The following is a 23863-nucleotide window of genomic DNA, read 5'->3' as shown; positions in this document are numbered from 1 at the left end:
TAGGAAGATTTATTAATCAGAAGTGCAGGTCTAGACACGGTAGAATCAATCTAGCCCGCACATCTTTGGACTGTGGGAGGAAACCGGAGCACCCGGAGGAAACCCACGCAGACACAGGGAGAATGTGCAAACTCCACACAGACAGCGACCCAAGCTGGGATTCGAACCCAGGTCCCTGGAGCTGTGAAGCAGCAGTGCTAACCACTGTGCTACCGTGCCGCCTGAATCACAGGTTAGCAGGGCCACACAAAAGCAAATCAACCACTAGATTTTATTGCTAGAGAGATGGAATTGAATTAAGTATTTAATGTATCCTAAACTTGTATCAAACTTTTGTTAGACCACTATTCTGGTCATATTTAAGAAAATATATAAGTGCACTAGAGAAGGTACAGGGAAAGGTGATACGACAAATGTATGGGTATACCCAACAGGAAAGGATCAACAGCCTGGGTCACTCTCCACTCGAAAAAAAGCTGAGGGGTGACCAGAGGTATTTAAAATTACGAAACATATTGATAGAATGCATAAATATCTTCTTCTCAGGAACTGCATAAATAGAGGCCATCAATATAAGATAAACACCAAGAAAAGTAATAGGGAATGGAGAAGAAATTACCTTAATCAAAAAGTAGCAACTACCACAGGGTGTGGTTGAAATAGTATGGACGCCACACAAGCATTTGAGAAGGAAATAGAGGGTTATGATGGTAGAGTTAGATGACAATAGATGAGGAGATTCGAGGTGAGAACTAATACCAACATAGACTGTTTGAGCTGAATGGATATATGGCACAGAAATAAGCCAAAGTAATCCTCCAGTATACAACAACAAATGCTCAAAAGTAAAATGTGAATCAAACCAAGCTGAACTTCAAAACTTTCAACATTTTATTAAGTTAAAGCATTACTACATTTAGGAAACACAGATGTGGTGACTGCAGTGATAATTTTCATGGAACATCAGAAAGTTGTGTTCAGTCACGAGTTGGCATCGCAGATGAGTGCATGTGGAATCAAGACATCTCACTCACTTCTGTTGGACACACTACTGAACTTATCGTGCATTAACCTGGGGGGGAAAAATTAACCAAATTACTAAATATATCTTGCAAAGACAAGAATAAATTTACATGAAAAACATTTTGGTCTGATAACAATACGAACATCAAACCTTAAACAGCATTAGTACGAGAGTATGCAATTGATGAAAATGACAAAACAAATATTTTACATCTATATTGCTGATACTAAATAATTTGCCTGCTCATTTTATCTTCAAGAAAATTATGCTTTTGGGAGCACAATAACAGAACACAAAGGTCCCTTTTCACACTCCCACCCACCCCTACACATAATTGTAAAACAATTACCACATCATCAATCTTCAAGATACTACGAACTGTTTCTGTAGCAAGTGTCAGGGCACTAAGGGAGACCAACAATGGCTGCACAACCAGCTCCTCCAGAATGTTAGAAATACCACCCTAGAAAAGAAACAGATTCTGCTGGCAAACATTTTTTCTTCAATATGTACAACCAACAAATACTAATAAAAATAAGGAATGAAAATCTTACCTTTCTGACATTAATTCCTGCAGTCTTTTCCCCTTGTGCATGTCTATTTCTCAGCTCTGTGACAGTGGAAATGGGATTCAGACCGGCATTTTCAGCCAAAGTAGATGGAATAACTTCTAGTGCATCAGCATATGCACGTATACAATATGCCTCCATGCCACTAAGAGTACGGGAGTATTCAGTTAAACGTAGTGCCAGCTCAATCTCAGGAGCTCCACCCCCAGCAATCAAAGCCCTGTTAAAAAATATTAATTCACAGGATTAAACAATAACTTTATTTTATTAAGTCCTGATTCTATCATTGTGTTCATCAGGGTAATGCTTATTCAGAGTACACTTCTTCATTTAATTATGCCGGACAGAATCAATAGTTGTGTAAATTTTAACACCAAGTGTCTGAGATAAGGATTTCAGTGAGCTAGGTAGCATTTTCTCAATTTATACTTTAAAAAAAGTCTATGTAGTACCAATTCCAAATTCTCAGGATTTCATTGTATGATCTCCCATGAACATGAAAATGGCCACAAAATTTAAATGAATATTTTCCGTCTCCTTGATCATTAGATTTGTTTTACTTTTTTAGGTTTGTTTCACTCAAAGAGAAATCATGTAACCAGAGCATCAATTTTCTGTGACAGTGGGAGAAACTATAAATTTCTAAAATACAATTTTAAATAGCAGTACATGCATTAATCCAGAAAAAAGTCCAGACGTGATTTATAGAATTAAAACATAAGTGCAAAAAAAACCTGATTATTGGTAAAAAGCATGCTTTTAAACTTGTCTCATATTTAACTTGACACCTGTCCTACCCTGACTATACCCTGGAAATACTCCCTCTGTTGAAATGAATTGACCAGAAGTAAAAATAAAATACCAATTAAAGTACACTGGAATAAGAGTAATCTGGAAAAATTACCTTTTCTTTACCAAGCAACGAATGACACAGAGGGCATCATGAATGGAACGCTCAGCCTCTTCCATTACCAATTTATTGGACCCACGTACAACAATAGACACTGTTTTTCCTGGATTGGCACAGCCAGTAATCTACAATCAAAAGTGATCATTTTAATATAATTAAGTAGCTACAATTATATCCAATATTGAATCTTCAGCACAGCCTTTATAAAGTAGAAGCACTTGAAAGAAATCTGCTGCTCACCACTGGATGTATTGCTCATTACCTTGATCAGTCTCCCAGAACCATTCAAACGGATTTCTTCGGCCAGTTCTGCACTGCCCAACATATCTGGCATGAATTGGTCAACATGGGCAACTGGTTTTATGCCAAGAGTCTAGAAAGAAGATGAGTATTTAATTGTTTTTAAATCATAGATACTTGAAATTAAAATTGATAGTCTGTCAATTTTCCAAGTAAGTCTAAATTTATTAGACGGGGGAGGTGCCGGATGATTGGAGGGTGGCGCATGTTGTTCCGTTGTTTAAAAAAGATTCCAAAAGAAATCCGGGAAATTATAGGCCAGTAAGTTTGACGTCGGTGGTGGGCAAGTTATTGGAAGGTGTGATAAGGGATAGGATCTACAAATATTTGGATAGACAGGGACTTATTAGGGAGAGTCAACATGGCCTTGTGCTTGGTAGGTCATGTTTGACCAATCTATTAGAGTTTTTCGAGGAGGTTACCAGGAAAGTGGATGAAGGGAAGGCGGTGGATGTTGTCTACCTGGATTTCAGCAAGGCCTTTGACAAGGTCCCTCATGGGAGGTTAGTTAGGAAGGTTCAGTCGCTGGGTATACATTGGGGGGGGGTAGTAAATTGGATGAGACACTGGCTCAATGGAAGAAGCCAGAGAGTGGTTGTGGAGGATTGCTTCTCTGAGTGGAGGCCTGTGACTAGTGGTGTGCTGCAGGGATCGGTGTTGGGTCCATTGTTGTTTGTCATCTACATCAATGATCTGGATGATAATGTGGTAAATTGGATCAACAAATTTGCTGATGATACAAAGGTTGGAGGTGTAGTGGACAGTGAGGAAGGTTTTCAAAGCTTGCAGAGGGATTTGGACCAACTAGAAAAATGGGCTGAAAAATGGCAAATGGAATTTAACACAGACAAGTGTGAGATATTGCACTTTGGAAGGACAAACCAAAGTAGAACGTACAGGGTAAATGGTAGGACACTGAAGAGTGCAGGTGAACAGAGGGATCTGGGAATACAGATACAGAATTCCCTAAAAGTGACGTCACAGGTGGATAGGGTCGTAAAGAGTGCCTTTGGTTCATTGGCCTTTATAAATCAGAGTATTGAGTATAAAAGTTGGAGTCGAATTTAAAGTATTGTGTACAGTTTTGGTCACCTAGTTACAGGAAGGATAAAAATAAGGTTGAAAGAGTGCGGAGAAGGTTGACAAGGATGTTGTCGGGACTTGAGAAGCTGAGTTACAGAGAGAGATTGAATAGGTTGGGACTTTATTCCCTGGAGCGTAGAAGAATGAGGGGAGATTTGATAGAGGTGTATAAGATTTTGATGGGTATAGATAGAGTGAATGTAAGCAGGCTTTTTGCAGAGGCTAGGGGAGAAAAAAAAAAAGAGGGCATGGGTTAAGGGTGAAAGGAGAAAAGTTTAAATGGAATATTAGGGGGGGCTTCTTCACGCAGAGAGTGGTGGGTGTGGAATGTGCTGCCAGATAAAGTGGTAAATGTGGGGTCACTTTTAACATTTAAGAAAAACTTGGACGGGTTCATGGACGAGAGGGGTGTGGAGGGATATGGTCCAAGTGCAGATCAGTGGGACTAGGCAAAAAATGGTTCAACAGAAAAGGGGGGCCAAAAGGCCTGTTTCTGAGCTGTAATTTTCTATGGTTCTATCACGCAACCATCTCAGAAGCCTCTTATACCTTACAGATGAACTCAATATCTTCTCTCTCAATATCTTTGATCACCATAATCTTCATCTTATTGAGGAAGTGCAGCGCCAGATCACTAAGTGCATCCCTGGAACAATCATTAATAGTGTCAATCCTGAGTAGAATGGCTCAAACTTAAAGAATAAAACATTTCAGCTTTGTGACCACATGGTTAGAGGAACAGAAAAGATACAATAAAGTCAGATGACATTTACTACCTTTTATTGCACTCAAGAATCTTGCTTAAGAACAGAACACAGATGTTTTCGACAAAGCATCAATGTAAACCACTCCCAAGCAAATCCAGGCTGCTCCCAGCGTGAGTTTCTGATTTCAACAACCCATTTGAGCATTGAGAAATATTAAAATCTATGAATAGTTTGCTTCAAACTTGCATCAACTGGAAGCTAGGTTGAAACCAAATAAACTTACTCAGCTGGCATTTAGATATAGATCTTCCATGCTAATCCAGATTACAAGTCTCAGAAGAGTGTGTGACAAGTTATTTTTCCTCTTTAACTGCCCCACTTAGGCTCTAACTAATGTTCAACTGACTTGCCAACGTCCAATTTGAAATATGCCAAATTGTATTTTACTGCGTTTGAACATTGTTCAAGTTCCTCATAAATGGTGTCTTTGTGATCAGAACAATTTACTATTGTATTTAATGTGAGAAATAGTATGGCCAGCTATGCAAATATATAATGCATCACAAATGTCCTAGTACCAAAAAAGTTACCCAGATAAGGTACAGCGTGAGTACATACTATATTACTCCATAGCAGAATACCTTTCTAGACCAGCACACCACATCACCAATCACATGTACAAAAGCAAATTACTGCAGATGATGGAATTTGAAACCAAAAGAGAAAATGCTGGAAAATCTCAAGCTTTGACAAAGGGTGATGTGGATTCGAAACGCCAAGACTTTTCTCTCCTTACAGATGCTGCCAGACCTGCTGAGATTTGCCAGCATTTTTTCATTTGGTTAATCATTTGTACAACCAAGACTCATGCCTGATTCAAACAATTACCTCAGAATTGATTTTTGTATCAGCAGAACATTGCATCCAGCTTTTTTGATCTGTTTCACCAAGTTCAAAATGTAGGCTCTCTCTTCACGCAATACACGGTCCATCTGAGCATAGTCAGAAACTACAACCTGACTTTCCATCTACAGAATAAAAGTAAAATTTACAAGAAGCTCCTGTTCTCATGCACATTGACTGTTGCCCAAGTCTGAAAGTACTAGTAAGGTTTACTAACAGTGGTAAAGCTTATAGGGAATAGTATGGTTTATTAATTATAGATTAAAAAATTAATTAACACAATACATTTGACAGGTGATGTGCTTCAACTGCAGAATGTGAGCGCTACTGGTCATGCGAAATCCAGGGTAAACAACTCTGTAGCAAGTGTCTGCAGCTGGAGGAACTTTAGCTCAAAATCTTTAAGCTGGATGCTGAGATGAGGACACTACACTGCATCAGGGAGAGAGAAGGCTACCTGGACATGTACTACCAAATGACTATCAATACAATAATTGTTCATGGAAAGTAACTGGCCTGGATGGGTATCCATACGAGCACTCAGATCCTGCGCAGACCAGCCGGCAGGAGTATTCGCAGACATCTTTAACCTCTCTTTACACCAATCTGAGGTCCCTATCTACTTCAAGATGACGACCATCATCCCAATACCAAAGAAAAACCAGGCAGCGTGCCTTATCATCCGGTGGCTCTGACATCCATCATTATACAAAGAACAAAAGAAAATTACAGCACAGGAATAGGCCCTTGGGCCCTCCAAGCCTGCACCGACCATGCTGCCCGACTGAATTAAAACCCCCTACCCTTCCGGGGACTGTATCCCTCTATACCCATCTTATTCAGGTATTTGTCCAGACACCCCATAAAAGTCATTGTCATATCTGCTTCCACTACTTCCCCTGGCAGCGAACTCCAGGCACCCACCTTAGTGTAAAAAACTTGCCTCGTGCACCTTCTTTAAACCTTGCACCTTAAGCCTATGCTCCCTAGTAATTGACTCTTCCACTCTGTCCATGCCTCTCTATCTTGTAGACTTCTATCAGGTCTCCCTCAACCTCTGTTGTTCCAGTTTCTCCAACCTCTCCTCATAGCTAAATGCCCTCCATACCAGGCAACATCCTGGTAAATCTTTTCTGCACCCTCTCCAAAGCCTCCACATCCTTCTGGTAGTGTGGCAACCAGAATTGAATACTATATTCCAAGTGTGGCTTAACTAAGGTTCTATAAAGCTGTAACATGACTTGCCAATTTTTAAACTCAATGCACCGGCCGATGAAGGCAAGCATGTCGTATGCCTTCTTGACTACCTTCTCCACCTGTGTTGCCACTTTCAGTGACCTGTGCACCTGTACACCCAGATCCCTCTGCCCATCAATACTCTTAAGGATTCAGCCACTTACTGTATATTTTCAATCTTTACAAGACCTTCCAAAATGCATTATCTCACATTTATCCGGATTAAACTCCATCTGCCATCTCTCTGCCCAAGTCTCCAACTAATGTATATCCTGCTGTATCCTCAGACAGTCCTCATCACTATCCGCTTCCTGAAGTCAATCCATCAACCTTTGTGTTGCCCGCAAACTTACTAATTAAACCAGTTACATTTTCCTGCAAATTATTTTTATATATAACAAACAGTAATGAAGTTATGAAGTGCTTTGAAAGGTTAGTCATGGCACAAATCAATTCCGGCCTCGCAGTTGCCTGGATCCACTACAGTTCACCTATTGCCGCAACAGGTTCACAGCATAGACTATCGCCCTGACCCTACACTCAACCCTGGAACAACACCTAAATAACAAAGACATCTATGTCAGACACCATTGTCAGCTTCAACACCATTATTCCGACAAAACACATCAACAAACTTTGTGGACTGCGGCTCGGCTTCTCCCTCTGTGATTGGACCCTAGACTTCCTAACCCATAGATCGCAATCAGTAAGGAAAAGCGACAACACCTTCATGATCATCCTCAACACCAGTGCCCCACAAGGCTGTGTCCTCAGCCCCTTACTGTATTCTTTATACACCTATGACTGTGCGGCCAAATTCTTCTCCAACTCAATTTTCAAGTTTGCTGACGATACCACCGTAGTGGGTTGGATCTCAAATTATGACGAGACAGAGTACATGAATGAGATAGAGAATCTGTGAACTGGTGCAACAACAATAATCTCTCCCTCAATGTCAGCAAAATGAAGGAAATCGTCATTGACTTCAGGAAGCGTAATGTCCCTGTCTACATCAATGGGGATGAAGTGGAAGTGGTCAAGAGCACCAATTTTCTAGGTGTCCAGATCACCGATAACCTGTCCTGGTCCCTCCATGCCAACACTATAGTTAAGAAAACACACCAGCGCCTCTTTCTCAGCAGGCTAAGGACATTTGGCATGTCCACTACGACCGTTGCCACTTTTACAAATGCACCATAGAAAGCATTATTTCTGGTTGTATCACAGTTTGGTATGACTCCTGCTCTGTCCAAGGCTGCAAAAAAAACTACAAAGGGTCGTAAACAAAGTTCAGTCCATCACTCAAGCCAGCCTCCCATCCATTGACACTGTCTACACTTCCCACTGCCTCGGAAAAGCAGTCAGCATAATTAAGGACCCCACGCACCCCGGACATTCTCTCTTCCACCTTCTTCCGTCGGGAAGAAGATACAAAAGCCTGAGAACACGTACCAACTGACTCAAGAACAGCTTCTTCCCTGCTGCCATCAGACTTTTGAAAGGGCCTACCTCGTATTAAGTTGATCTTTCTCTACCCCCCCTCACTGTGACTGTAACACTACATTCTGCATTCTCGTTTCCTTCTCTATGAACAGTATGCTTTGTCTATATAGCATGCAAGAAACAATACTTTTCACTGTATCCCAAAACATGTGACAATAATAAATCAAATCAATTCACTTCACCAAGATAGCCACATACGTTTTATTTGCTCAAAATGAAACAGTATAGCATTTTCACAACTGAATTCTGATTTTCAAACTTAAACTGACATTGCTGTGAATATTAAAGGAATTTTGTGTTAAGAAACTAAAGCTGATCATGGTTTAACCCTTCAGCTAAACGACAAGAAAAATGTACTTACATCAGTCTTTGGAGCAGACAAACAGAACTGGATGAGCCCAATCTTAGCCTTTTCTACTCGGCTTACACCCGCATTTACTACTTTCTGAGTCAGAACCAGTCCATTCACCAATTCACAGTCATCAATAGTTCCACTGCAAAGACGATTTAGATTACTTGTAGGAAAAATACATTTTTTAAATAAAAAAGGCATGCAAATGTCTTAAAAACATACGTTCCACTTGTGAAGACTGATATCCTGTGAATTGCTGTTTGCCGAGTGAAGAACACCCAGGCTCAACAGAGTTTTAACATAAAACTTTCCGATTGCTGATTTTAGGTCAAAAGACTACCGTTGGAATCAAGGTAATTCGTATGACATATTCAATGACAAAACCTCCAAAGCAAATAAAGCTGTTGTGGCAGACTCTAATCCACTCATTGAGCCAGACTGGAGTTCAAAGGAACCCTTGCTGATTGACAAACTAGCTTGATGAAAAAAAAAAGCCTTGCAGTTTTCGCTGGCTAATCTCTAATACTGCATAGACGTGAAGGACAGTAGTGGGTGGGTTGAAGGATGAACCTTTCAATCACAGTCCACAGACAATTGAAATATCTGTTACGAATGGATGGGTGAATGGATTTGGCAGGAGGGGTTAAAACTAAACAGCACTAATTTCTTCATTGTTTCCCTCTTTATGAGCAATGGCATTTTTCCCAACCCCTCAGTAGATCTCTGACAGCAGAAGGGCATGTTAGTAGGGTGGGTGAAAAAGGCATATGGGACACTTGCCTTTATCAAGTAAGGCATAGATTACAAAAGCAGGGGTTGGATTTGTATAGAACTTTGGTGAGGCCACAGCTGGAGTAGTGTGTGCAGTTCTGGTTGCCACATTATAGGAAGGGTGTGATTGCACTGGAGGGGATGCAGAGGAGGTTCACCAGGATGCTGCCTGGGATGGAACATTTACTTTATGGAGAGGTTGGATAGGTTTTCGCTGTAGTAGAGAAGACCAAGGGGGACCTATGTACAAGATTTTGAGGGGCATGGACAGAGTGGATAAGGAGCAGCTGTTCATTCCCCTTAGTTGAAGGGTCAATCACGAGGGGACATAGGTTCAAGGTGAGGGGCAGGAGGCTTAGGGGGAATGAGAGGAAAAGCTTTTTTATCCAGAGAGTAGTGATGGTCTGGAATGCGCTGCCTGGGAGGGTGGGTAGAAGCAGGTTGCCTCACATCTTTTAAAAAGTACCTGGATGAGCACTTGGCATGTCAAAACATTCAAGGCTGTGGGCCAAGTACTGATGAATGGGATTAGGTGAAGGGTCAGTTGTTTCTCGCGTGTCAGTGCGGACCCGATGGCCGTAGGGCCTCTTCTGCACTGTATGAGGTCTTAGTCCCCCAGTCCTCGGAGAAAAAAACAATTCTATTTCTTATTGTTACGCAAGTTGTCTTTTGAAAGAAAAGAAATAAAGTATGCATTCATTCTCTCATTTACACTGTCACGTGAAGCACATAACTAGCAGGGACAGTTCCCAGTTGCATTTTTTGGGTCGAAATTTGAGTTAGTGTATCAGCAAGGACATTGTGCTGTCTGGGATGAGGAACGATTTGGTGACATGGAAAGTCTCATCACAGTTGGAGTTCTGAATTTTCCTGTCACAGATCAGGCAAAAGCAAAGCCATTGGCTTCAGAACTCTTCCTGTCCAACTCCTGATTAAGTGTCCTCTAAAGGGCCTGGGAGTTTTATAGGGTGCTTAACACACAAGTGAGAGCAATGGTCCTGCTGATCTTCAGGGGAATGCCAGGTATCTACTGCAAGTGTCTGGTCTTTTGATCTCAGTTAGGGCTAAGTGGCTCTGGTCCAGCTGAGTTCCTCCCTGTCCACCTTGGTAATCTGGGGTTTAGCTGTTCGAACACTTGGCCTGTGATTAGGCTGAATGTTTTAATGGGATGTTGGCCTCTGTCGGGGATTCTAGTTTAGTGTCTGGCTCGGGCACGAGAACCAGTAATACTCCAGTTCCAGTTGCTGGTGCTATGGATTAGCATGGCAACAGGCAGGCAATCTGCTCCTGAATCTGCACCAGCCTTTCTGGGCCCAGATGATAAGATGACTGACTTCTGTTAGTGGCCTTGCCTACATCGATACTGGGTAGGGCTACAGTTCTGCTGCCTAGTGGATTGTTACAAATCATTTTAACTACCATCAGCAGCCCTGTCAGGTCACCTTGCGATTCTGCACTAAGGTGGGCGAGCATGGGATCCACTTGTCAGAATTTCTCTGGTCAGTTAGATGGTAGGCACCTTGCCTTTCAGAATACAATTGTCCTCTAGTGATTGGTGAGCACTCGCTGTACCATCCTGTGACTTTTCAACTAAGTGAGGCTTCACCCTCATTCTTTGGGAACATTCCTGGTCCCTGCTTAAACTTGCCATAAGGTTTACAGTGAGACCAACAACTTAACTGATGCCTTTAGATTGGGAGTGAGCACTCTGTTCCCTGGAACACCACTGCCAGGTAGAGATATAGCTCTGGCTACACTGCCTTGTGGCTTTTCAAAGGGAAGAGACATCTCACTCCCTATCTGCTCGTCAGTTTACAGACTCCCTTGATTCTCATTTAAATTCAGAAAGGTTTTTGCCAGCCAAACTACTGTCAATTTCTTAACCTTGGTTTTTCCTGGTTTAGTAACTTGGTTTCCTGCAGGCTCTTGGACTACGTCTCCTTCACGTTCTCTTTCCCTGCTCTGGGATATTTTGAGAGTTTATTTTAAATTGTACTGGCTCTTCCTGGATCATTTTAACCTTACTGGCCGAACTCCAGCCTTGTTACATTCATGCAACTCTTGCTCGATGGTTATGGGTTTTAGTTTAACCTTTTGGGCCTCGAACCATTCCCCAGCCTTCCCACATATTTTACTCGAGGGGCTGGTTTAGGTTTTCCTCCAACATTAAGGATTGAGTGGCCCTTGCCCCAGAGCAGTACAATTGACTTGTTCACATTTCGGGACAAACAGGGGAGACATGGTTCCCAAAAGGACAAAACCCTGGAAGTTTGTCCAGCTCAGAGGCACACTCGGAAAGGGTAGGTTTCTGTAGCGAGATTCTCTGCTACTGGGGTATTCTTCAGGAGCCTCCTCATATAGAGCCCTATCAGACCTACAGGCTTCCCTCAATTCCCAACAGTCTGTTCTGGAACAACCTGGTTTATTACAATGGGAACACAGTGATTTGCAGGGGTTCTTCTTTTAGCTGCAGGACTTCTCACACCCTCCTTGGTGCTTGTTTTTCTGGGCAGGGGGGCCTTTTGTATCTATATTGCCCGGCTTATCTTTCCAATGTTCATGGGAATGGTCTGGAGCCATTTCCCATGTTTGAATGTGTAAATAAACTATATTTCTAATTCAACCCAAGAGTTTGCTGTGAGTCACTTTAAAATTAAACACTTCTCCTAAAGGACAGATCGTGAGAAAATTAAAGGAGTTCAGTTTTGCCTCCCTCCCCTGTCCATAACAATATCCATTCTCAAACAAATGAGATGGGAGTCAACCAAAATCACATCAAACAATGAAGCTGCTAAATGAAATAATGATCCAAAACAGTTTCCCTTATGTTCACCAAATTGAGATAATTTTTAAGTTATGAGAATCAAGATATGAATTACTAATACATCCATGGATATTTGTTCTTACCCTAGCTTCCGGACAATTTTGACATCTCGGAGATCCACACTAGTGGCAGTTGCAGGATCAATTACATTCATTACTGCATCAACACTCATTGGCGCAAGGAGGCTGGCATACTGAGAAACAACCTACAAAATAAAAACGCAGTTTATTTCAACTCAGTGCTTTGTCTTAGCACCTTGAGTTGAAAATACTAATCACTTAATCAGTGCTGGAATTGCGGATAGCGAAGAGCATTGTCGGGCAATACAGCAGGATATAGATAGGCTGGAAAATTGGGCGGAGAGGTGGCAGATGGAGTTTAATCCGGATAAATGCGAAGTGATGCATTTTGGAAGAAATAATGTAGGGAGGAGTTATACAATAAATGACAGAGTCATCAGGAGTATAGAAACACAGAGGGACCTAGGTGTGCAAGTCCACAAATCCTTGAAGGTGGCAACACAGGTGGAGAAGAAGGCATATGGTATGCTTGTCTTTATAGGACGGGGTATAGAGTATAAAAGCAGGAGTCTGATGATGCAGCTGTATAGAACGCTGGTTAGGCCACATTTGGAGTACTGCGTCCAGTTCTGGTCGCCGCACTACCAGAAGGACGTGGAGGCGTTGGAGAGAGTGCAGAGAAGGTTTACCAGGATGTTGCCTGGTATGGAGGGTCTTAGCTATGAGGAGAGATTGGGTAGACTGGGGTTGTTCTCCTTGGAAAGACGGAGACTGAGGGGAGATCTAATAGAGGTATACAAGATTATGAAGGGTATAGATAGGGTGAACAGTGGGAAGCTTTTTCCCAGGTCGGAGGTGACGATCACGAGGGGTCACGGGCTCAAGCTGAGAGGGGCGAAGTATAACTCAGACATCAGAGGGACGTTTTTTACACAGAGGGTGGTGGGGGCCTGGAATGCGTTGCCAAGTAGGGTGGTGGAGGCAGGCACGCTGACATCGTTTAAGACTTACCTGGATAGTCACATGAGCAGCCTGGGAATGGAGGGATACAAACGATTGGTCTAGTTGGACCAAGGAGCGGCACAGGCTTGGAGGGCCGAAGGGCCTGTTTCCTGTGCTGTACTGTTCTTTGAAAGATAGTGGTAGCATTTTATCAACATCAATGTTCTCCCTCAGCACTTTCACACACCTGGGATTCCTATCTTTATAGCTTCCATTTTGGAAATATGCATATGACATGTTAATTTCTTTCTTCCCTTCTCTCTCTGTCCAACTTTGTGTCTCAACTATTATCTGTCTCTCCTCTATCACACACCTGAACCCTTCACTGTCAGGTTGAAAAATGTCTTAAAGTCAGACACACCTCTCAGCAACAAAGCATTGCAGCAAAGCAATACTGAGGCATTCTCAGTCCAGTCAAACACTCTTCTCTATAATCCAGGTTTTTAAAAAAAAGGAATGTTCTCTAGACTGGTCAAACAGCTTGAAATATACAAGACTCTTTGCTATGGCTATTAATATTCCAGATTCACCATTACCAACCTTGGGTGTACTCTGTTCCAGCAGTACAACAGACTCACCAGAGATGGGCACACCGAAATACAGTCAGGTAGGACCTACTTTGAGCCCTCAATGCCTACTAAGTCTCATTGAATCACAATAAACATTCCCAAGGGAACCTCCCACTGATCACTACCTTTCCCACCCAACTGACAGGAATAAACCTGGATGTAGAAGGTACTCTGAATGGAGGAATTCAAGTTCCACAATGGCCCAGGAGAATCACCACAAAGGATGCATTTGCCAAATTCTGTGCCTGTGTCTGGATTTAAAGGAATCAACATAAGTGAAATCCAGTACAAGTGCATGAAACCGATTCAGGTGCTTGTAAGGAACTTCAGCCATAGAAGCCAATTCAGTCCATATCACCAGACATTAAGTGATTGACTACACAGAACATAGCAACAGTTAGGAATCTCTGATAACAAAAAGTGATTGGATTTGAAGTTTTCCAAAATAATCATTCTTGAATTAATGAATGAATGCTGCTGAATAAATCTACACGTCACCCAATCAACTGACACCAAAATTTGCAGATGTTGCAATATATTAAATATACATTTATCTCAAAAATGTCATAATATGATTTAAGTGCAACAAAATAGGTTATGGAAATTGTGTAATGGCCTGTAATATATGCAATATTCTTATTATACTTTGTACTTATTGTACTTTGTAGCTTGGCACATTAAGAATGTAGGGTGAACAGTATGAACCACAATTAAAAAAGCCTTACTTTGGAGCTGAGAGCAGTGGTAGCACTATTCAGGAGAGATTCCCGGTCACTTAGTTCCACAGGTTGGGCAATGCCATTCAAAATCTCTATTCCCTTTTCTAGGGCCTTTTGGAAAGACTCGGATATGATTGTAGGATGGATTCCTTTAATGAATAATTGATCGATCAATTTTGTAAAAATGAAACAATAATTGATTCAAACCACTTGCACATCCTATGTTCCTATGAATTAATTTTTATTAAAAAGTATGAAAATAAGCAACATCAACAATTATATACAGAAAACACTGGAAATAAAAGCAGCATTTAGAAAGAGAAATGCCAAGTAATCCAGAGATGCAGGATAATGGAGCCCAGGTTTGCATCCCAGCAGGGAGGATGGGGGAATTCTAATTCAATAAAGTTAACCCTGAATTACAAGTCCAGTGGTGACCATGAAACATTTTCAACTGGCGTGAAACCCACCGAGTTCACTCATGTCCTTTAGGGAAGGAAATCTGCCATCCTTAACTGGTCTGGCCTGTGTGAGATTCCAGACCCACAGGAATGGTTTTAACTCTTAAATGTCCTCTGAAATGGCTTAGGGATGAGCAACAAATGCTGGCCTTGCAAGCGACACCCACATCCCATGAAATAATAAAAAGTATACTCTTAAAACTGTAAACTAAAAGGCAAGCAAGTATTTAATAGAGTAAAAGAAACAAAGAGGATGCAGGGGTAGGTAAGATGCAGAAATAGCAAATACTTGAGAGAGAAATAATTGCTGCATTACATGAAGATGCTAAATAGAATATTGTTGGATATATAAAGGATCAGCAATGTGGTATAAAGAAACTAAAAGAACTTGCAAAAAGGCCTACATAGAGTCAGAAAATTTGGAAAAGAGTCTGGCTTTATTATTTTGGACAAAAGATAGAAACAGCCCGTGTTAAGTTAGCGAACAAAACTTGGACAATAGTGTCACTTGGGCAGGAGGGAATGAAAGCAGAGCTCCACAACAAAGGTGATATATTAGGGCAGAGTGGATGGATAACCAAAAGGGAAGGCATGGAATAAGAGTTCAATAACAGTGTTTGGAACACACTCAGGGAGGGCCAAGGACAGAATGAAACCAAGGCTTTTTGCAGGTAAAGAATAAGCAAGATTAGGGTTGATAATCAATCGAATCAATTGAAATAACACTTCACTGGACCAGTAAAGCCAAGATAAAGACCGAGCCAATGCTATTGGGGAGAGAGGCTGTGAGCATGCAAGAGAAAACCAAGTCGATCCAAAAGTGGAAGAGCTGAACTGAAATCCAGATGGAGTCAAGCTGATCTAGAGGCAAGTAGCAAGTCCCCAGAAAAACTATGGCTGTAAATCCAGATAGAAACATTTATAGAAAATAGAAGCAGGATTAGGCCATTCAGCCCTTCGAGTCTGCTTTGCCATTCATTATCATGGCTAATCATCAAATTCAACATCTTGATCCCACCCTCCTCAATATCCCTTTAGCCACAAGTGCTATATCTAATTCTTCCTTGAAATAACAACGTTTTGGCCTCAATTATTTGCTGTGTTAGTGAATTCCACAAATTCACCACTCTATAGGTGAAGACATTCCTCCTCACCTCAGCCCTAAAAGGCTTACCCCTTATTTTCAAATTATGACTCCCAGTTCTAGACTCCCCCACCATCAGGAACATTCTTTCTGAATCTACAATGACTAACCCTGTTAGAATTTTATAAGTTTCTATGAGATCTCCTCTCACTTTTAAACTCCAATGAATGTAATCTTAACCAACTTAGTCTTCCCTCATATGACAGTCCTGCCATCCCAGGAATCAACGAGTAAACCTTCGCTGCACTTCCTTTATAGCAAGGATATCCTTCCTCAGATAAAGACACCAGAACTGCACACAATATTCCAGGTGTGGCCTTACCAACGCCCTGTACAATTGCAGTAAAACACCCCTATTCCTGTACTCAAATCCTCTCGCTGCAAAGGCCAGCATACCATTTGCCTTCTACTGCCTGCTGTACCTATGCGCTTACTTTCAGCGACGCGTGCACGAGGACACCAAGGTCTCGCTGAGTATCCACCTCTCTCAATTTACACCCATTCAAATAATCTGTCTTCCCATTGTGGCTACTGAAAAGGATAACCTCTCATTTATCCACATTATACTGCATTTACCACACATATCCCCACTCACTCAGACTGTCCAAATCATGCTGAAGCATCTCTGCATCCTATGTGTAGCCCTGTTTGCTTCAGTCTGTGCAAATACTTCATTTCAAGATATTTTTGCCTATGGACAATTACATTTAAATCCTAGACTGTAGGGGTTAACTAACTCAGCTAAGCTGAACAATTGTAGCTAACTTAACTACATGTAGAATCAGAAGGCATGATGGGTTAGCTAAAAGCTGACTGCATTCCTGAAGGGTACACAATGCAGGCAAACAAGTTTCCCATAACTGCAGCTGCAAGGATTGTTTTTCTAGATGGAGACAGCATGCGAAAAACATTTGCAATAATAAGATAAGGGTTGAAATATATTTTGGTTTTAGACAGTTCAGTTCTTAGATTAGAGGGACTCGCTTAGATGCCAGTCTCGTAGTTTGCTTTTTTTCCTGCTTCTGTCGTGTTAATTTTTGAAGTTCTTTTCAATAAAAGAAAAGAATTTTAAAACTCATATCAGTGCTGTCCTCGTCTCTTCAAACAAAGGAATGGACCCATCAATCCTCCGACCCAACTTTGTATCATCTGCAAATTCGGAGGCAATACATGTAGTGCCCTCATCCAAATCATTAATATGTGAACAGTTGGGGTCCTGGCACAAATCTCTGCTGAACCTCACTAGTCACTGTCTGCCAGTCAAAAAATACCTATTTATTCTAACTCTTAGGCTTCCTGTCTGCTAACCAGCTTTCTATCCATCTCAAGACACTACCCACAATCACATTCACTTTACATAATAATCTTACGCGAGACCCTGTCAAAAGTCTTCTGAAAGTCTAAATAAATCACATCCACTGGTTCCCCCTGGTGAAATCTGCTCGTTACATCCTCAAAGAATTCCAGTAGTTTGTCAAGCATGACTTCCTTTTTGTAAATCTATGCTGACTTTGTCTGATTATACCACTGCTTTCTAAATGCTGTGCTATTAAATCTTTGATAATGGACTCCAGCAACTTCTCTACTACCGACATTAGGCTCACTGGTCTATAGTTCCTTGTTTTCTCTCTACCTTCCTTTTTGAATGAGGGGCTTACATTAGATATCTTCAATCTGTAGAAACCATTCCAGAGTCCAAAGATTTTTGAAAAATGATCAGAAATGGGTCTACTATTTCTAGGGTCACTTCCTTAAATACTCTGGGATGAAGATTATCATACCCTGGAGATTTATCCACCTTCAATCCTATTAATTCCCCCAAAAATATTTCTCAACGAATACTGATTTCCTTCAGCTGCTCACTAAAAACTCGTGTTTCTCAGAACTTTATTCATGTCTTCCTTTGAGCATCTCCTCCGGAGCCTTCAACATGTCATTGATGAAGACAAACATCTCGCCAAGGCCATCCCCACACCCCCACTTCTTGCCTTCAAACAACCACGCAACCTCAAACAGACCATTGTCCGCAGCAAACTACCCAGCCTTCAGGAGAACAGTGACCACGACACCACACAACCCTGCCACAGCAACCTCTGCAAGACGTGCCGGATCATCAACACGGATGCCATCATCTCACGTGAGAACACCATCTACCAGGTACATGGTACCTACTCTTGCAACTCGGCCAACGTTGTCTACCTGATACGCTGCAAGAAAGGATGTCCCGAGGCATGGTACATTGGGGAAACCATGCAGACGCTACAACAACGGATGAATGAACACCGCTCGACAATCACCAGGCAAGGGTGTTCTCTTCCTGTGGGGGAGCACTTCAGCAGTCACGGGCATTCAGCCTTGGATCTTCAGGTAAGCGTTCTCCAAGGCGGCCTTCACGACACACGACAGCGCAGAGTCACTGAGCAGAAACTGATAGCCAAGTTCCGCACACATGAGGACGGTCTAAACCGGGATGTTGGATTTATGTCACATTATCAGTAACCCCCACAGCTTGACTCCTGGACTTGCACAATTTCACAAGCTGTACTGTCTGGAGACAATACACATCTCTTTAACCTGTGTTGAATGCTCCCTCCACCCACATTGTCTGTGCATTTAAGACCTGGCTGGCTGTAGAGATTTGCATTCTAATCAGTATTCTGTAATTTGATTTCTGTGTCTGTGCCCTGTTTGAGAACAGTGACCACTCCATCTGACGAAGGAGCATTGCTCCGAAAGCTTATGGTATTTGCTACCAAATAAACCTGTTGGACTTTAACCTGGTGTTGTGAGACTTCTTACTGTGCTTCCTTTGAGAACACAGAAATACAAATTTAGTTCCTCAGCCATTTCCTTGCTCCCCATTACGAAACTCCCTCATTTCTGACTGTAAGGGGTCTACTTTCATTTTTGTCAATCTTTTTCTTTTAACATGCCGAATATCACCTGTTCTAATATCTTTCCTCAATATTGTATCAATATCTTCTCTGATCAATAATGCAACTCCACCACCTGTTCCTCTGTCTATCCTTCCTAAACACTGAATAACCCTCAATGTTTAGTTCCAATCCTTGGTCGCCTTGGAGCCATGTCTCCATAATCCCAACTCCTTTTAAAACCAACTGCACAACCGAATTCATCCATTTTATTTCTAATGCTCCTCGTGTTCCGGTACAAAACCTTAAGGCTAGTCCTTTTAACTACTGTGACAATAGCTTATTCTGATCCTTGATTTCTCTGCCTATTGCTTTTCTTATTCTCCATGCTATCTTTTTCTTGTTCTTGATTCCCCCTACTCTGAATCCTTACATAGATCCCCATCCCTTTGTCATATTAGTTTAAACTCTCCCCAACCACTCGAGCAAGTACATCCCCCCCAGTACACCAGTCTTTCCAAAACAAAAGAATAGCAATGACTATCTTACAGAAATCAAGCTTCAAGCTTTTTCTTTAAAAAGGATCATCACATTTATGATAAATCTTTATTGAATGTTGGTTGCAGCTCTTGTTATCATTGTATAACAATGAGAGAGAGAGACAATGGAGAGGTGACAGAGAAGATTCGAGGATGATGCCAGAAATGCAAGAGGCCTACATCAGGAGACAAGGTCTCTTTTCCCCTAAAATAAAACGCAGGCTAAGAGGTAACCTAAGAGGTCTTCAAAATTGTGAAAGATTTTGAAGAGTGGGTGCAGAGAGAATGGTTCCTTTTGCGCTCTTGTTAGAGTGTAATGAGACCCTATCGATATAAGATAGTCACCAAGAATAGGAAATTCAGAAGAAACTTTAGCTAAAGTGGTAAGTGTGTGGAACTTGCTACCAAGGAATGGTTGAAGCAAATAGTACTGATGCATTTAAGGTGGCACTAGACAAGGGGGAAGAGAAGAGAGGATTAAGATGGGAGGATTTAGAGTTGGAAAGATTTGAGTGGAGCACAAACATCATCATAGACCAGTTGGGCTGGCTGGCCTGTTGTGGTGCCGTACATCCCATGCACTAAATCTGATGAAACTATTTCATCCCAACATTTAAATCCATATTAAAAGATAGTTCTGATACAGTAATTATAATACAAACCTTTTTGAAGCAGTTTAGCACAGTAGTCAAGTAAAGCTCCTGCAATTACCACAACAGAAGTGGTCCCATCACCAGCTTCCACGTCCTGAGCCTTTGACAACTCCACCAGCTTAAGTCAAAGAACATAAATAGCTGTGAGATTACAAACATGAAAATGCAATCTTGAAATGTCTATTTAAGGAGAGACAATAAATATTTAAGACCAAATGAATGAGAAATCAAAACAATGGAGCTGCTTTTGGATAAAAATGCTTTCCAGTTAATTATTCCAATTTAAGAAAATCTGGCAGGTCTTATAACAAAAATAATAGAGTAGCTTCACAACATTTACCATTTTTGCTGCTGGGTGCAAAACCTGCATTTGCTTCAAAATTGTTGCTCCATCATTGGTAATTGTCACATCACCTTTTCCATCTTGAATCTATGGGAAAAAATAAAACTAGCTGACACAAAGCATGAAGTGAAAAGGGCAAAACGTGTATGTCAATGTACAAGTTTCAATTATAAATGCAACAGGACTTCACCATTTTATCCATGCCTTTTGGGCCAAGACTTGTCCTTATGGCATCGGCAACGGCTGAAAGAGAAAGATATCTTGTAAAAATTTATAACTTATCCCTCTCAACAAACATGCAGCCTCTCCCCCATCAGCTCCACCCTCTGTTGTCCTAAACACTCCAGCCTGTCTCAACTCCCCAAGTTTCCAGCCCATGACAAACCCCAACCCCCCCCCCTTCCATCTCCACAATTTCCCACCCCACCCCCAATGTCCCTCCATCTCCCCTACCGCCCAAATAACCCTGCCCGCACCCCCACCTCTGGCCCCACCCCCTGCACAACCACATCCCCAACTCCCCTGCAGACCCCCCTCTGTCCCCACCCCCCCTGCAGAACACCTTCACCCCCACTCACCCCCCTCCGTCCCCACCCACACGCCTGGAGACCCCCACCCCCCCATGTCCCCACCCACACCCCTGCAGACCACCGCCCCCCCGTGTCCCCACCCACACCCCTGCAGATCACCCCCCCGTGTCCCCACCCACACCCCTGCAGACCACCCCCCGTGTCCCCACCCACACCCCTGCAGACCACCCCCGTGTCCCCACCCACACCCCTGCAGACCACCCCACCCGTGTCCCCACCCACATCCCTGCAGACCACCCCACCCGTGTCCCCACCCACATCCCTGCAGACCACCCCCCGTGTCCCCACCCACACCCCTGCAGACCACCCCCGTGTCCCCACCCACACCCCTGCAGACCACCCCACCCGTGTCCCCACCCACATCCCTGCAGACCCCCCCCCCCCGTGTCCCCAGCCCCCTGCAGACCCCCCCCCCATGTCCCCACCCACCCTGCAGATCCCCATGTCCCCACCCCCCTTCTGTAGACCCCCCCGCCGCACCCCCCTCCTGCAGATCCCCCCCACCCCACCCCCTCCTGCAGATCCCCCGCTCCTGCAGATTCCCCCCCCACCCCCCTCCGTGCCCCACCCGCCCTCACCCACCCCACCCCCCTCCGTGCCCCACCCGCCCTCCGTCCCCACCCACCCCACCCCCCCCTCCGTGCCCCACCCACCCCACCCCCCCCTCCGTGCCCCACCCACCCCCCTCCGTGCCCCACCCGCCCTCACCCACCCCCCCTCCGTGCCCCACCCGCCCTCACCCACCCCCCCTCCGTGCCCCACCCGCCCTCACCCACCCCACCTCCATCCCCCCCCACCCCCCCTCACCCACCCCACCTCCATCCCCCCCCACCCCCCCTCGGTCCCCACCCGCCGTCCCCACCCGCCCCAACCCCCCCTCCGTCCCCACCCGCCCCAACACCCCCTCCGTCCCCACCCGCCCCAACCCCCCCTCCGTCCCCACCCGCCCCAAACCCCCCGCCGTCCCCACCCGCCCCAAACCCCCCGCCGTCCCCACCCGCCCCAAACCCCCCTCCGTCCCCACCCGCCCCGTCCCCCCCTCCGTCCCCACCCGCCCCGTCCCCCCCTCCGTCCCCACCCGCCCCGTCCCCCCCCTCCGTCCCCACCCGCCCCGTCCCCCCCCTCCGTCCCCACCCGCCCCGTCCCCCCCCGCCCCGTCCCCCCCCTCCGTCCCCACCCGCCCCAACCCCCCCTCCGTCCCCACCCGCCCCAACCCCCCCTCCGTCCCCACCCGCCCCAACCCCCCCTCCGTCCCCACCCGCCCCAACCCCCCCTCCGTCCCCCCCCGCCCCAACCCCCCCTCCGTCCCCCCCCGCCCCGTCCCCCCCCCGCCCCAACCCCCCCTCCGTCCCCCCCCGCCCCGTCCCCCCCCCGCCCCAACCCCCCCTCCGTCCCCCCCCGCCCCGTCCCCCCCCCGCCCCAACCCCCCCTCCGTCCCCCCCCCGCCCCAACCCCCCCCCGCCCCAACCCCCCCTCCGTCCCCCCCCGCCCCGTCCCCCCCCCGCCCCGTCCCCCCCCGCCCCGTCCCCCCCCCGCCCCGTCCCCCCCCGCCCCGTCCCCCCCCCGCCCCGTCCCCCCCCCGCCCCGTCCCCCCCCCGCCCCGTCCCCCCCCCGCCCCGTCCCCCCCCGCCCCGTCCCCCCCCCGCCCCAACCCCCCCTCCGTCCCGCACCTTTCGCAGCCGAGATGTTACTGAAGCGAATCTGGGCCGGTTTGTCCCGGTCCTGGTAAACCCCCTTGCCCGCGGAGCCGGGGCCTTTACTGGAACTTTTCTCGGGCATGGCGGCGGGACTGCCGGGCGGATGGAGGGATGCGGGGGGAGTGCGGATGGCGGCGGATTGCGGATGGTCGCGGATTGCGCTGGCCGGCCCGCTCTGTCAGCCTGAGCCGCTCCTTGTGTCTGAGGCGGAGAAGCTTCCAGAAAGCCGCAGGACCCCGGCCTCCGCGTGACGTCAGCGGCTGTCCAAACAGAAGCCGGGCGGCTTACTTTGATTAATTCTAAATTAAAGTTAATATTTCAAACAGTAAACTGGAAATAAAATGCTGGGGATCTGAAATAAAATCAGAAGGTGCTGAGAAAAGTCGGGAGGTCAGGCAGCAGCTGTGGAGAGAGCTGACGCGTGCAGTGGGCTGGCCAGCTTTCCCCTGCACAGACTGAGAGCCAATCCTCAAACACTTCACCCCACAAACCTTCCCCAAGACTGCCCATCTCTTCATCACCACTCTCTGCTCCATTCCCAGCCTTTATCATCACCATTTACATTCCCCTTGCCTTCCCGCCTATGCTATTCCTATCAATTAAAGTTTATTTCTCAGTGTCACAAGTAGGCTTACATTAACACTGCAATGAAGTTACTGTGAAAATCTCCTAGCCGCCACACTCCGGCGCCTGTTCGGGTACACTGAGGGAGAATTTAGCACGACCAATCCACCTAACCAGCACATCTTTCAGACTGTGGGAGGAAACCCCCGCAGACACAGGAGAACGTGCAGACAGTGACCCAAGCCAGGAGTCGAACCCGGATCCCCAGCGCTGTGAGGCAGCAGTGCTAACGAGTGTGCCACTGTGTTGCACCCCCTCCCCCCCTCATCTTTACTGTATAAATTTTGTCCTAGTTTCCTTGTCTTCAGCTCTGACAAAGACTCATCCTGGCTCAAAACGTTGGCTCTATTCTCTCGCCACAGATAAGAACAAAGAACAAAGAAAATAACAGCACAGGAACAGGCCCTTCGGCCCTCCAAGCCTGCACCGACCATACTACCCGACTTA

At 45.0% G+C, this 23863-nt stretch overlaps 1 protein-coding gene across 1 annotated transcript; it reads right to left on the bottom strand.

Annotated features, from left to right (window-relative positions):
- Nucleotides 1–868: 868 nt before the first annotated feature.
- Nucleotides 869–23249, bottom strand: cct4 (chaperonin containing TCP1, subunit 4 (delta)). The gene is made up of 14 exons (XM_078230460.1): nt 22766–23249; nt 20696–20748; nt 20503–20592; nt 20172–20280; nt 14499–14641; nt 12266–12387; nt 8597–8729; nt 5482–5621; nt 4436–4532; nt 2766–2876; nt 2498–2628; nt 1579–1813; nt 1374–1487; nt 869–1072 (listed from the first exon to the last, which is right to left on the bottom strand). The coding sequence occupies exons 1-14, from the start codon at nt 22872–22874 to the stop codon at nt 1058–1060; spliced, it is 1602 nt and encodes a 533-aa protein (XP_078086586.1). The 5' UTR covers nt 22875–23249; the 3' UTR covers nt 869–1057.
- Between the last annotated feature and the right edge of the window lie 614 nt (nt 23250–23863).

Source organism: Mustelus asterias, chromosome 15 (assembly GCF_964213995.1).
Source record: "Mustelus asterias chromosome 15, sMusAst1.hap1.1, whole genome shotgun sequence".
Classification (NCBI taxonomy): domain Eukaryota; kingdom Metazoa; phylum Chordata; class Chondrichthyes; order Carcharhiniformes; family Triakidae; genus Mustelus; species Mustelus asterias.
Note: the sequence above shows the minus strand (reverse complement) of the source record. Positions and strands in the feature narration are given on the sequence as shown.